Here is a 12,725-nt window from a genome sequence, read left to right on the forward strand (position 1 = left end):
ATTCAGGTCTTCGGGTTTGCGGTTCAGTGACACAAGTCTGAATCTTTTCAGAGGCTCCACATAAATAACTCTTTAATAGTGGTCCGTGAAGCGTCCTCATTTTTGAAACATAGTAGAAAAATGACACAGGTCTCCCATAGCGTGCTCCTATTTACTCAAATCTTCTATCCTCCCCGTTCCTTTTCCCTCTATTTCTAAGCGAATCAATGGTTTCGAGTTAGGTGTGGTTCAGGGAAGGGCTGGAGAGATGCCTGGGCGGTTAAGAGCCCTGGCTGCTCTTTCAGGACTCGGGTTCGACTCCCAGCACCCACATGGAGGCACACAACCACTAATAATAATAATAATAATTTAAAAAGTGGTATGGTTTAAAAACGAAGCGCATGGGGCAAGCCTGTCATACCAGCACGAGAAAGGCTAAGGCAGGACTAGCTAATGTCTGGGACAGCCTGGACATCAAACCCTGGCACAAGCAGGGACCCGGAGCAGAGGCGCACAGGGCGGAAGGAACGCGCGCGCCGCTAGTCGGGTCGTTATGTAGCCGGCGTGCGCAGCCGGGCCGGAAGAGCCGCGGTCCACGTCCGGCGAGGCTCTCCGGAAGCCACGCCCCTTTCCCTTTTACGGTAAGACCCCCGCTTGCGTCAGAGCGGCCCTAAGGCGGCGGCCGGTTCCAGCCTGGCCCACTCCTGACTTCCGCCAGCCTCGAGTCTGGAGTCGCGGCCTTCCCCGCTCTCGTCCCCTCTCCTGCGGCGTCCGATCATGTTTGGCCTGCGGAAAAACGCGGTGATCGGCCTGAACCTGTACTGCGGCGGCGCCAGCCTCGGCGCGGCCGGCGGTTCTCCGGCGGGGGCGCGCCTGATGGCCGAGGAGGCCAAGGCGCGGCGCGAGGGGGGAGGGGAGGCCGCCCTGCTGCCCGGCGCGCGGGTGGTCGCTCGGCCGCCGCCCGTGGGCGCGGAGGACCCCGACGTCACCGCGTCGCCCGAGAGGCGGCTGCTGCGGGCGCCCGGCCTCCTGGCCGTGCCGCGGGGGGAGCTGGCCGCGCCGGCCGCCGCCATCATGCCCGGTGAGGAGGAGCTGGACGGCTGCGAGCCCGAGGCGCTCGGCAAGCGGCCGGCTGTGCTGCCCCTGCGGGAGCGCGGGAACCCGGCGGCCGCCGACGGCTCGCTGCCCTCCACGCCGCCGCCGGCCGAGGAGGAGGAGGAGGACGAGCTGTACCGCCAGTCGCTGGAGATCATCTCGCGCTACCTGCGGGAGCAGGCGGCCGGCGCCAAGGACGCGAAGCCGCTGGGCGAGGCGGGCGCCTCGGGCCGGAGGGCGCTGGAGACCCTGCGGCGCGTGGGCGACGGGGTGCAGCGCAACCACGAGACGGCCTTCCAGGGTAAGCGGCGCCCGGGGCGGGGCGGGGCGGGCCGGGCCGTGCGGGAAGAGCCCGGGCGAGCTGGCTCCGCACCCGGCGTGTTCTGGCCGTGAGTCATTGTTTCCGCCCATCTGGCAGTTGGGTTCAAAAGCCGGAAAGGGTGGGATGTCAATGTCGGCGTGGGGTCCGCCTGAGCCCTCCAGAGCCGGCAGAGCCGAGTCCCCTCGCCGTGGGTGGGCAGGGGTCATGGCCGGCTGCAGCAGACAAAGGAGGCCTTGAGGTTGCGTGCTTTTCTCCCTCTCAGGCATGCTTCGGAAACTGGACATTAAAAACGAAGACGATGTCAAATCTTTTTCTCGAGTGATGGTCCATGTTTTCAAAGATGGCGTAACAAACTGGGGCAGGATTGTGACTCTTATTTCTTTCGGTGCCTATGTGGCCAAACATTTGAAGAGCATAAACCAGGAAAACTGCATCGAACCATTAGCAGAAAGTATCACAGATGTTCTTGTCCGATCAAAACGGGACTGGCTTGTCAAACAAAGAGGCTGGGTAAGTTTGCCTTACGGTTTAAAGGGGCCGTGGAGTGGATGGAAATGGGGTGCAGGACTTAGTGAAGGTGGAGGCAGCTAAAGGTTTTTACAAAGCTACCGGTTCCAGATCTATGTACCTCTGGTTGCTTAACGTTGGACGTTGTAAGGGGGGGGAGGGTCCAAAGAAAAAGTGGTATGGAGGTCTTGAACTGTACCAGAAGGTCTTGTATTCTGTAGGTTCTTCTAAGTCAGTTGGGTGATCTTCAGAGCAGTGGATTTGAAACCTTGAAGAAGGGACCCCTGCGATGACTAAACTTACATTCCCTGTAGGCCCTCATTTTAATCCAATGGAGACGGGGTAGAGCCTGCAGCTTAGATGTTTTAATACCCAAAGAGCTCTGGTGTGAAGTGTGCTCAACCTCATTAGGAAACACTGACCCACGGGAGAGATGCTTCCGGGGGCTCTGAAGAGTGGTAGCGTTTGTCTGCTGGGGCCCTCAATTCTTGTTCACCTTGTGCAGTACAGCTGTGAGCTAGTCTAACTCACCGGAAACTCCAGACACGGCTCTTGCATCCTGGGAATATTTGATAGTTGGTTCGCCATTGTTTCGGGGAATATTTTAATTCATCCTTTCTCTGTATTAGTGTCACAACGGCAGAAACCCATACTTGAAAAATGTGCTTTTCTTTTGTTTTCTAGGATGGGTTTGTGGAGTTCTTCCACGTGCAGGACCTAGAAGGCGGCATCAGAAATGTGCTGCTGGCCTTCGCGGGTGTGGCTGGAGTGGGGGCTGGGCTGGCCTATCTGATAAGATAGCCTTGGGAGTGCTAGGTGTCTCTTAACTCCAGCCACCAAACTGCGTGCTTCTGTGAAAACCAGTGTATTTATGAAGTTGGACTTGAAGCTGCCCCGGCTTTTAACAATCCAGGAGTTCCACTCTAGCAACATAGCCAGAAATAAAGCAAGTGGCTACAGGATTGTGGCCAACAAGAATAAATACATGGGGAAAGTGCTCCCTCTTGAAGAGTTACTATCTGAAAGAAGCAAAGTTTTCACTCAGCAGACTTTGGGAGGCCATGGAGGAGGACTTGTAGATTGGATGGAAGTGGTTAGAAGGACAGACTTGATTTCCTTGTCCTGAACAGAGTGGCCAGTCGTCAGGCTAGTCATAGAGCTCAATAAATACGCAGAATCCACCACTCTCTGTAGTGTCGCAAAGAAGCACTAACAATGACGGTGACCTGTGCAAATGGATGTGAGCTGCAAGTAAGAAACTGACTGGAAGCCACAGGAGTGCACGAGAATGTGAAGGGAGGCAGGCGCCCGCGATCTCCCAGGTGTGCTTGTTGACAAAGCCCACGTGCTCAGGATGTGTAGGCCTGTCTACTTTGGCTTGGTTTGGATGATTCTTAAGTTTATTAGCCTAGTAATGGCCAAAAGTACTTGACTAAGCTTCCACTAATTAGTTACAAAACTGAAAAGCCTCAATTTTTAAGAGAAACAACATATAAAATGTATTTGTCTGTAAAAATTGTATATATTTTTACAGAAAGTCTATTTCTTTGAATATAAAAGAGGGAAGGCTCTGATTTAGTTTTTCCATACCCTTTTGAAAAGATTTGCAACTTGTAGTTAAAATCTATTTCTTACAGCTTTTTAGAACTTTGTCATGACCAGTACTAGAGACAGAACCAGCTGTGCATGCACTGGCTGTAGTAAGGCAAATCAGATTCACAACTATGCAGGCTTAATTTTCCAGTCTGATTTTGTATTGCAGGTAGATCTAAGGCATTTGACCCCCCCAGTGACTTACTAAATTGTAAAGTGGTTTGGGAATTCAGGCTAGAGTCATAACCATGGTGCTATTCACAGGCTTACTTGTTTAATACAAATTTAAGCCTGGTGTTGTCAATAAAACAAGTATGTATTTCTTTTCTACTAATGATTGCCAAGCTTTGTTTTGAATTTCTGTGTTGGTTTCTCTAGGTGTCCCACTGTTATATAGAATTAACCATTCTTAAATCCTGACTTGTGTTGCTCCCTCAGGTCCCTCTACAGATAGAATCGAGGTCCACATTTCCTCTTTGGAGCCCCCATTCTCACCCCCCAACTAGGAACTTAAGTCATCTCCCTCCTGTCAATCAGCAGAGCTTTGTCTCCTTAGAGGCTTTGAGGCCTTTGACCAACAGGAGCAATGTGGGTAGTATCAAAAGTCACAGCTTTAACTGTCCCAGAGTGAGTATGCTCACTTAAATTTAGAGAAAGGAGGGTTTTGTTAAGCCTCAGTTATCTGAAAGCTGACTGGTAAACTGGAGGAGGTTGTTTGAGCTGTGGTCATTGGAAAGCTTCAGTCTCAGAGTGTGACCTTCAGTCAGGACTGCAGATAAAAATAGGCACGAATCAGGTGACTAGGAATGCGATGGGGAAGAAGTGCCCTGCCTGTCCAGCCCAGCCCGAGATCATCTTGTTGGAGCTGTTTGTACCTATGTATTTATCCTTGGTTATAAATTGCTTATTTATGTTTATCTCTTGGAATTAAAAGCACTTTACGTAGTTTGACCCTACAGGTTAAGGTGCCTAGAAGGCGCGCTCCCATATCCAGTTGTGGAAGTTTGTGTTTGTACCGGTCTGCTCCTAGTGGGCTGTTCTGGTTCCAGGGCCATGCAGACTTGGAGAGCCCAAGTGGTTGAGAAAAGGGGTTTATTTGGAGGGAGAAGAGGCACGGTCCAAGTGCTGCAGGGCTGCCTAGCTGCATAGTTGAGACGCCCTCCAGAGTGAAGGGGGAGGGGCTGCTGGAAAGATAGCTCGCAGCAAACTTGTCTTACACTTCTCAGGGAAAACCATACTGTCTTCAAGCATCCATGTACATTCTAGCTGGGGTGGTGAACACCTTCAATCTGGTAGAACCAGCATTTTTAACACCTGTTCCCAAAAGGGTTAGGACCAACTGCAAGTTAATGTGGGTTGTAAAAAATGTGTTTCCCTAACTTCTGTTTCTTCTCTTAAGGAAAAAAAAAATAAACCTTTTTTTTTCTCCTCCAAAGTAAGGTGTGGTATATGGGTCTTTTCTTATCGCCTTCCTTCCTCATTATGCAAGTCTCTTTAGGGAAGTCAGCTGAGCAATGCGTGTAAGTGAACTAAAAACAAAAGTTAAAGTCAATTTGCCTCATAGCAAAGGGGCAGAGAGCCTGTATGCCAATCTGGAGTTTTGTGTGTTGCACTACTTAAACTAGGCCCGCCCTTTTCTGTGTTGGAGGAGAATGCTTTTTGATCTCCTTTAAGACGGCCAGAAAGTAGCCCAGGCTGGACAGTCTTCACCGCTAAACTCCGCTCTCAGCATCACACTGCTTTTATATCTAAGTTCAAGGCTGACCCTGAGCTTCTCATGCTCCTGCCTCCACCTCTGGTCTGCTTTAGCTGAGATGTGTGTGCCTTGTTAGGGTGCTGTATCCCAACCTGCCCCTGCAAGGAGTGCACCCTAGGGAGCTTTTCTCCCCTGCTCCCCAAGCTCTGGGAGTAAACCCAGGACCTTGTGTGTAGTAGGCAGGCTCTTCACTGAGCCTCTCTCAAGCACAGGATCTCAGCTATGCAACTCTGGGCCCCAGGATTTGGTGGTGCAGTGCTTTGAGGTCCTTGTTAATGCACAGATCAAAAGCTGTCTTACCTTGTGAGTTACTAAGTATCGGTGTTGCATGTAAACAATTTTCCCTCCTGAGCTCAAACTCAGGCCTGGTGGCAAGTGCCCCTACCCACTGCGCCATCTCACCAGGGTGATAGGGTGTTGTGTTCGTTTGTTTTTAGTATGGAAGGGTTCACAAAGCAGTGACTCCACCACCTCCACCCTGCTTTTGAGATGAACAAGATTATTCCCCTGAGGTTTTAGTTGTTAGCTGTCAGTGCCACTCCTTCCAAGGAGGTGAGACTAAGCCAGTTTGAAGAACTGTCCTGCCTTTGTTGTCAAATGCCTTGAAAGGGAGCCGAATCACCATGGAAATGTGCAAATTTGAGGTTTGCATAACTGGTTTTCAGCCACAAACACTAATCAAGCAAACAGCATCCCCTATCTTCTACTCAGTTTTGTCTGTTTAAACATCTGTTCCGTCTTCCATGGGCTTCGTCACCAGATGACAGTAACTTTTTACTGGTTTGCCCCCCCCTTCCCCCACACGTGGTTTCACTGTGTAGCCCTGGCTTTCCTGGAACTCACTCTAGACCAGGCTGCCTTAGAACGCAGAGATAACGCCTGTCCCTGCCTCCTGAGTGGTAGGATTAAAGGCCTGCACTGCCACCGCCTATCAGTAACAAAATTGCTTTGTGCTGGGCCTAGTTGCTGAGGCATAAGTACTGCCTGGAGATCAAGGCCAACGGGCTACGAAATAGTGTATGGAGGGGTGTATCTTTGAGACTGGGAGCCCTAACTGGTCTTGCAGAGGGCCTACCTTCAGTTCCCAGGGTCCGAGTTTGACAAGTTACCGTAGTAACCAGCTTCAGGAGATGTGATGCCTCTTGGCCTTGAGCCCTGTTCACACAGACACAAAGGGACTGTGCTTTAACGACTAGTACACACAAGGTTCCGAGTTTGACTCCATGTTGAGACAGTGGCACCCAAGGAAGGGTAAGATTAACATGCTAAATCTTGCTTGGTACACCAGCAGGATTGCATCGGGTCCAAGGCAAGCCGTGCTACGTAACAAGCCACTGGAAAGAGACAGGCCCCCAAAGTTTGACTGGGTTAAGTTTTGCTTAGTACTGTTCTTGGTGATGCTTTGGAAGTTTTGTTTGTTTTTAGTTATTTTTGATACAAGACCTAGGCTTGCATTGAACTTTGGATACTCGTGCCTTGTCCTTCTGTGTCACCATGGTGAGCCCCATGGGTGCCTATGATGTGAAGCTGCTTCTGTGCACTGTGCCTTTACCCTCAAACCTCGAATGGAGCAGTTCCTGTAGGGCACCAGGGGAGGCTGAGGTCAGGCAGGGCCGCTTCACCGCCACACACAAGGACGCCCAAGACTCCACGGAGGTCCACGTGGAGAACCAGTGTTCAAGGTCAGCCTTTGGGATTTGGAATCTGGTGTAGGTTCAAGGAGGACCAAGAGGTCCACGGAGAACCAGTGTTCAAGGTCAGCCTTTGGGATTTGGAATCTGGTGTAGGTTGCCTGAGAACTTGTTTGGGAAAACATTAAAAAGTGGGTGTGGTGGCGCATATCTTAATTCTGCCCGCCACTTAGGAGGGGTGTAAGCCAACCAGGACTCTTGCTCAATGCGTAACCTAAGTCACTAGAGGGGCACACAACTCAGCCACCCTGGTGTGTGGCACAACTAATGTTCAGTTCTCTTTTGCTTCTTACTGTGCAGGCCCAACTTCTGGCCTCCTGCCTCTGCCCCTCAGGTGCCAGCCTCGGAACCCAGGGCCTCCTGAGTACGAGGCAAGCCGGCAGACAGCCACCCAGCCCTTTCGTTTTCAGCTCTTGTGCGGGTAAGGGGTGCTGGAGTTTAAACGAGAGCCTCCAGTACTGAGTGAGCTTCTGCTGAGCCGCACCTGCTGGCCCGAGAACCAGGTCATCTGTTGCCCCAGAATTTTCTTTCCAAGTTGGGGTGTTGCTCATTTGTTAGGGTGGATGTTGAACCTTTGCAAGGTCCTGAGTTCAGTCTTCTGCACCCCACTCTCCCCCTGCCCCTCCCCCCCACTTCCTGAAACTTAGTGGCACCCTAGTCCCGGCTGGGATCCAATTTGGGTTGATAGTCTTAGCCTCTCAAAGTTCTGGCATGAACTGGCCAGAAGGCCAGCCTAAGAACTTTCTCTAAAGTAAGTTTTGGTAACAGAGTTAGAGTGTCATTGGTGTGGCGGGGCTCCAGCCGGATGCCTGAAGCAGGGCACTTCCTGCAGAAAGAATGTTGTAGGGCTGGCTCCTAGCTTCACTTGTTCAGCGGAGTTCTGCCTTCAGGGGCCCTGGCCCCCACCCCCACCCCAGTGCCTTCACTGGAGAGTTGAAAACTTGGTTCTGTCTCAGTTCACAGTAGTTACAGTGTTAGTGTTGCTTATCTCAGTTATGTGAAGCATCTGGAAGGGGGAGGGGCATCCTCCCGAGGCTGCTGAGTCAAACAGCTCTTGAGAATTGAGTGGGGGTTTTGTTTTTTTTTCCTCTGAGGGCGGGGTGGGGGGGTTCCGAGACTGGGTTTCTGTGTAACAGGGCTGGCTGTCCTGTAACTTGCTCTGTGGATCGCCAGCCTCTGCCCCTTGAGTGGAGTGCTGGGATTAAAGGTTTGTGCCACCACACCAGGCATTTTTGTTTTGCTTTGAGACCAAGAGTCACTGTGTTGCCCTTCCCTGGGATGGGAGAAGGGACTGACCCCGGGTCAGTAATTCTTCACTGATGATCTGAGCCGGGGCTAGCCTTAGACTCCCTCATTAATCGAGGCTGCCCTTGAATTTCTGACCCTCCTGTCTCACCTCTCAGGTGCTGAGGTTATAGCCTGTACTGCTGCTCCAGGCTACGCATGAATAATGAGGAAGAACTGAAGTCTTTCTATAGCCCTGACTGACTTGTGAATCTATGTGTAGACCAGACTGGCCTCGAACTTGCATTCATCTTCCCACCTCTACCTCCCACGTGTGTTAGCTTTGTAGTTCTACAAAATAATAATAGTTCCTGACAGCTGGGGAGTGTCCACTGGCCCTAAGGTGACCACAGCCAACTTTATAGCGATTTGAAAACTGTGAAGTTTTGTTTTGCTTTTTCATTTGTTTAGGAGTGTTTTTAGTTTGTTTTCTTCTTGAGATTCTCTTTTATGGGGAGGGGGTGCACGCCTTTAATCCCAGCACTCCGGAGCCAGAAGCAGGCGGATCTTTGTGAATTCGAGGCCAGCCTGGTCTACAAGAGTTAGTTCCAGGACAGGCTCCAAAGTTACAGAGAAACCCTGTCTCGAAAAACAAAAGATTCTATTTTATTTATTTTAGTTTTTGAGACAGATTCTCACTATGTAGCTCTGGCTGGCCCAGAACTTGCTATGTAGATCAGGCTGGCTCAAACATGAGATCCCGTGCCCCAGCCTCCCAGGTGCTAGGATTTGGAGCATGTGCCACTGCATCCTGCTCCAGTTTTGACATGGGGCCTCACTATTTAGCCTTAGCTGGCTGGGAACTTGCTGTAAGTAGACCATGTTAGCCTTGAACTCCCAGAGAGCTGTCTCCCAAGTGTTGGGACTAAGGTTTCTGGCCCAGCCTGATTTGGTTTCTTTTAGTTACCTGTATACAGGAAGTTATGCACTTGTGAAGTGTGTTGGGTCCCTTGGAGCTGCACCTCCAGGCATTTGCAAACCGTTACAGATTCTGTTGTAAACTCTGGGACGCAGACCCTGGATTTTTCCGGAACTCTTAAGGCTGAGTCCTCACCAGCCCCAAAGAGTCTAGTCTGCAGTTTTACTTTTTCTTTCGGGGTAGTCATACAGAGTGCTATATAGTCTGGTGATTGTGGACGTCAGCTTCTGCCCTTCAGGATACGACCCCCGCGGTCTGCCCAGTGGCCTGTGGGCGTGCAGTATACAGACTAGCTGTATTACTTCAGACATCCTTGTGCCACGGGCTCGGTCTTCCCAATGCTGGAGTTACTGCCGAGTCCTTATCTAACGTTCTCGGGAACAGCTGGTTGTGCTCGAGCCTGAACACCAGCGAGTTCACCTCAGACTCTCAGCCAGGGAGAGCAGGTGTGTTTCTAACAGGACCAAGAGCACTCTGCAGAACAAACCTTAGTAAGAACAGCCCTTGGAAGTTACTAAATGCATGGTGTCTCCTGTTCTTCTTAATCTCGTTCCCGTGGGAGACTCAATTACTGCCCTTCCCATCCTGATTCAGAAAACCAGTTGGCTCTGGCTGCCCAGACTTCCCCACAGACTGCATTTTTCTTGCCCATGAGCTCATTGTTTTGGCTTCTTTGCCAGCCTGTTGGGGATCTGGGCTTCTGGTCCCCTGACTGGCTGGGGCTGCATTCCATTCAGAATTTCCCCACCCCCACTTGGTGTGATCACATGTGTGTTTGTTTATTCCAGTTAGCCTGGAACAAGGTGTGCTGGGAAAGAAGCCAAGAAAATAGTCACAAAAAAAGCTTCAGTGTTAGTATTATCCTGGATTGGAGAGGTTTGCAGCCTTTTTGAAGAATATGGTTTGCTGTGTGTACTAGGTGGTCTCAAACTCGTGGGGGTCTCTGCCTTAGCCACCACCATGCCTAGCATGTTCTTTCTGAATCTCCTCTACCTAGATCTGCCCTACAGCCTTTGCTGTGTGCCTTCAGTGTGCCTGGAGCAGTCTCTGCCTTGGACATGGGGTGGGGGGACAGCTGGGCTGCCACAGAGAAGCAGCTGTTAGGTTTGTTGCACACGTTGTTTCCTGAGGATGATAGTCTTGTTTGTTTCCTTTTGACCCTGAGAACCCAGATCTGAGAAGTGCACTACAGCCCGCAGGTGAAGGCTGCACAGGGGAGTCTCCTGGTGTGGAACGTTCCGGATTAATAGTAGAAGCTTGATATGTCCTCTTGCCTTCCCTCTGTCATCTCTTCATTAAAAAAAAAAAAAAAAAAAAAGACACTGGGCAGTGGAGGCTCACACCTTTAATTCCAGCACTCAGGAGACAGAGGCAGGCGGATCTCTGTGAGTTCAAGTCCAGCCTGGTCTACAAAGGACAGCCAGGACTGTTAAACAGAGAAATCCTGTCTCAAAAAACAAAACAAAAACCATAAATTATGCCAACAGTTCTAGTCTAGCATAGAAAAGGCAGACAAAAAGGGTTGCCTTGAGTTCGAAGCCAGGCTGGGCTACAAAAAGACCTTAGTCCAAGGAAAAATTTAAAAAAAAAAAAAACAAAAAAACAAAAACCAAAAACAAAACAACAAAAACCAAAAACCTGCAGACAGCAGCTGTGGGAAGTGAAGTTCTGTCATTTCTCAGAACTCCCTCCCTCATGAGGCAGTGAAACAGAAACAGGGAAATGTTTTGAGATGTGTTGAAACGAGGGTGTGTGTGTGTGTGTGCACACACGCATGCGTGCATGCTGGGGATCTAGTTGGGGCCCTCGGACCACCAAGGTGCACCCCAACTCTGATCCATCAGCAGCTGCGTGACCCTGGGTGCAGAGAGCCCTCGTTGCCTGCTTGTCTCCCCGCAATCTCACTTTGGTGGTTAAAGTCTGGTCTGAAATAGAATCTCTTCCTTTCTGTGATGTGAGCTATGATGAAGATAGCAGTGAATCAGGTATGGTGGTGTGAACCTGCATAAGAGAATTAAGTCAGGAATGGTGGCCAGCCTAGTCTACATAGGGAGACCCTGTCTTCAAAAAGAAAAGAATTGGGGTTTGAGAGCTGGGGAGGTGTCAGTAAGAGCTCGCTGCTCTTGCAGAGGACCATAGCTCAGTTCCCCAATCCAGAGCTGCTCACAAGTGACCAGTTCCAGCTTCAGGGGATGCAGTGCTCTCTTCCGGCCTCTGCAGTTACCTGTATGCAGAATTAAAAGAAGAATGCATCGATACTGAGTGAAAGAAAAACTTGTGGAATAAGGATTTGACCAAAAGTCCCGGATGAAGATCATATTTAAAAGAAATGTTGCTGGGTGGTGGTGGCACACACCTTTAATCCCAGCATTCGGGAGGCGGAGGCAGGGGGAACTCTGTGAGTTCGAGTCCAGCCTGGTCTAGAACTAGTTCCGGGAAAGCTAGGATTGTTACACAAAGAAACCTTGTCTTGAGAAAAAAAAAAAAACTAAGTAAATAAACAACAAAAAACAGGTGAACAGCCAGTGATCAGCCCCAGGGAGAGCAGGGCAGATGAGATGTAAGACAAAAGTAAACTAATTGGGCAGGTGGACTCAGCACCTCCCTAGATAGGTCCCCTGCTGCACCTTTCCCTTAGCGCAAGGGCGTACAGTGTGCTACTCTCTTACTGTAAAGCTCAGAAGAATCTAACGTGGAGCCAGCAAGATGGCCCAGCTCAGCAGGTGAAAGCACTTGCTGCCAAGTGTGATGACGTGAGTTCAGATCCCCGGACTCACGTGGCAGAAAACTAAACCTGAAGGTTTTCCCCTAACTTTAGCAGTGGCATTTGAATGCCCCTTTCACACACAAAATAAACGTGCGTGGGTGCATGCGTGCTCGCGTGCGCACGCTGTGTGGGCCCTTCCCAGCTAAACCAACAGGTTTTGGTTCTCACACAGGAAATGAATATCCTAGTCTGTTTTACTTCTGTGGGAGTGGAATGAAGGAGAGGGTCTCATTCTGTAGCCTAGGGTGGCCTAGAACTCTTGATAATCCTCAGCTTCAGTGTTGGGGCAAAGCACCATCTCAGGCAGACAGACCTGATGTTCCCTGCAGCTCCTCCTACCCACCTTCCATCCCTAGCCCTGAAAGTCCGGCCTTTGAAGTGTCCCTTCCCCCCCTTCCATGGAGAAGCCCAGATTGGTGACTGGTGCTAGTTACGCTGAGGTTACCCAAAGTGTCTCTCTTGTTAGCCATAGGTACTTTCCTGAGCCTGCTTCCTGTGCAAAGGTGCTTTTCTTGTCTCTTCACCTCCTGCAACAAGCAAACCTCTGTCCTGAGACACCCCCACTCAGCCCAGGGATGGTGGGTTGGAAGGGTGCTGCTCCCTGGCTGCAGGAGAAGCTCCCCGATGCTGTTCACTAGTAAGACAGGGAAGGCGAAGTCTGCCAGACACTGGGTTTGGTGTGGTGGCACTTCAGGGGCACAGGCAAGCCAGAGCTACCAAGGGGGCAGGCAAGAAGAAGAAAGGACCAGCTGGAGAGAATCCAGATGTGGCTCCGGAGTCTCGTTCTCCATCCACATCGGTGGATCTTTAAT

General features: G+C 50.6%; 1 protein-coding gene across 2 annotated transcripts; it reads left to right on the plus strand.

Annotated features, from left to right (window-relative positions):
* Window positions 1-629: 629 nt before the first annotated feature.
* On the plus strand, window positions 630-4,931 carry LOC121437928 (induced myeloid leukemia cell differentiation protein Mcl-1 homolog). Of its 2 annotated transcripts, XM_041638064.1 has the most exons (3): window positions 651-1,375; window positions 1,659-1,906; window positions 2,588-4,931. In XM_041638064.1, exons 1-3 carry the CDS (start codon window positions 757-759, stop codon window positions 2,702-2,704), a joined length of 984 nt encoding a protein of 327 aa, XP_041493998.1. In that variant the 5' UTR covers window positions 651-756; the 3' UTR covers window positions 2,705-4,931. The 2 variants fall into 2 exon arrangements, with proteins under 2 accessions (XP_041494000.1, XP_041493998.1); XM_041638066.1 differs by lacking the exon at window positions 1,659-1,906 and having other exon boundaries at window positions 630-1,375.
* The last annotated feature ends 7,794 nt before the right edge of the window (window positions 4,932-12,725 follow it).

This window comes from Microtus oregoni, unplaced genomic scaffold, assembly GCF_018167655.1.
Source record: "Microtus oregoni isolate MIOR12 unplaced genomic scaffold, Mior012 000054F_ref0000373, whole genome shotgun sequence".
NCBI lineage: Eukaryota > Metazoa > Chordata > Mammalia > Rodentia > Cricetidae > Microtus > Microtus oregoni.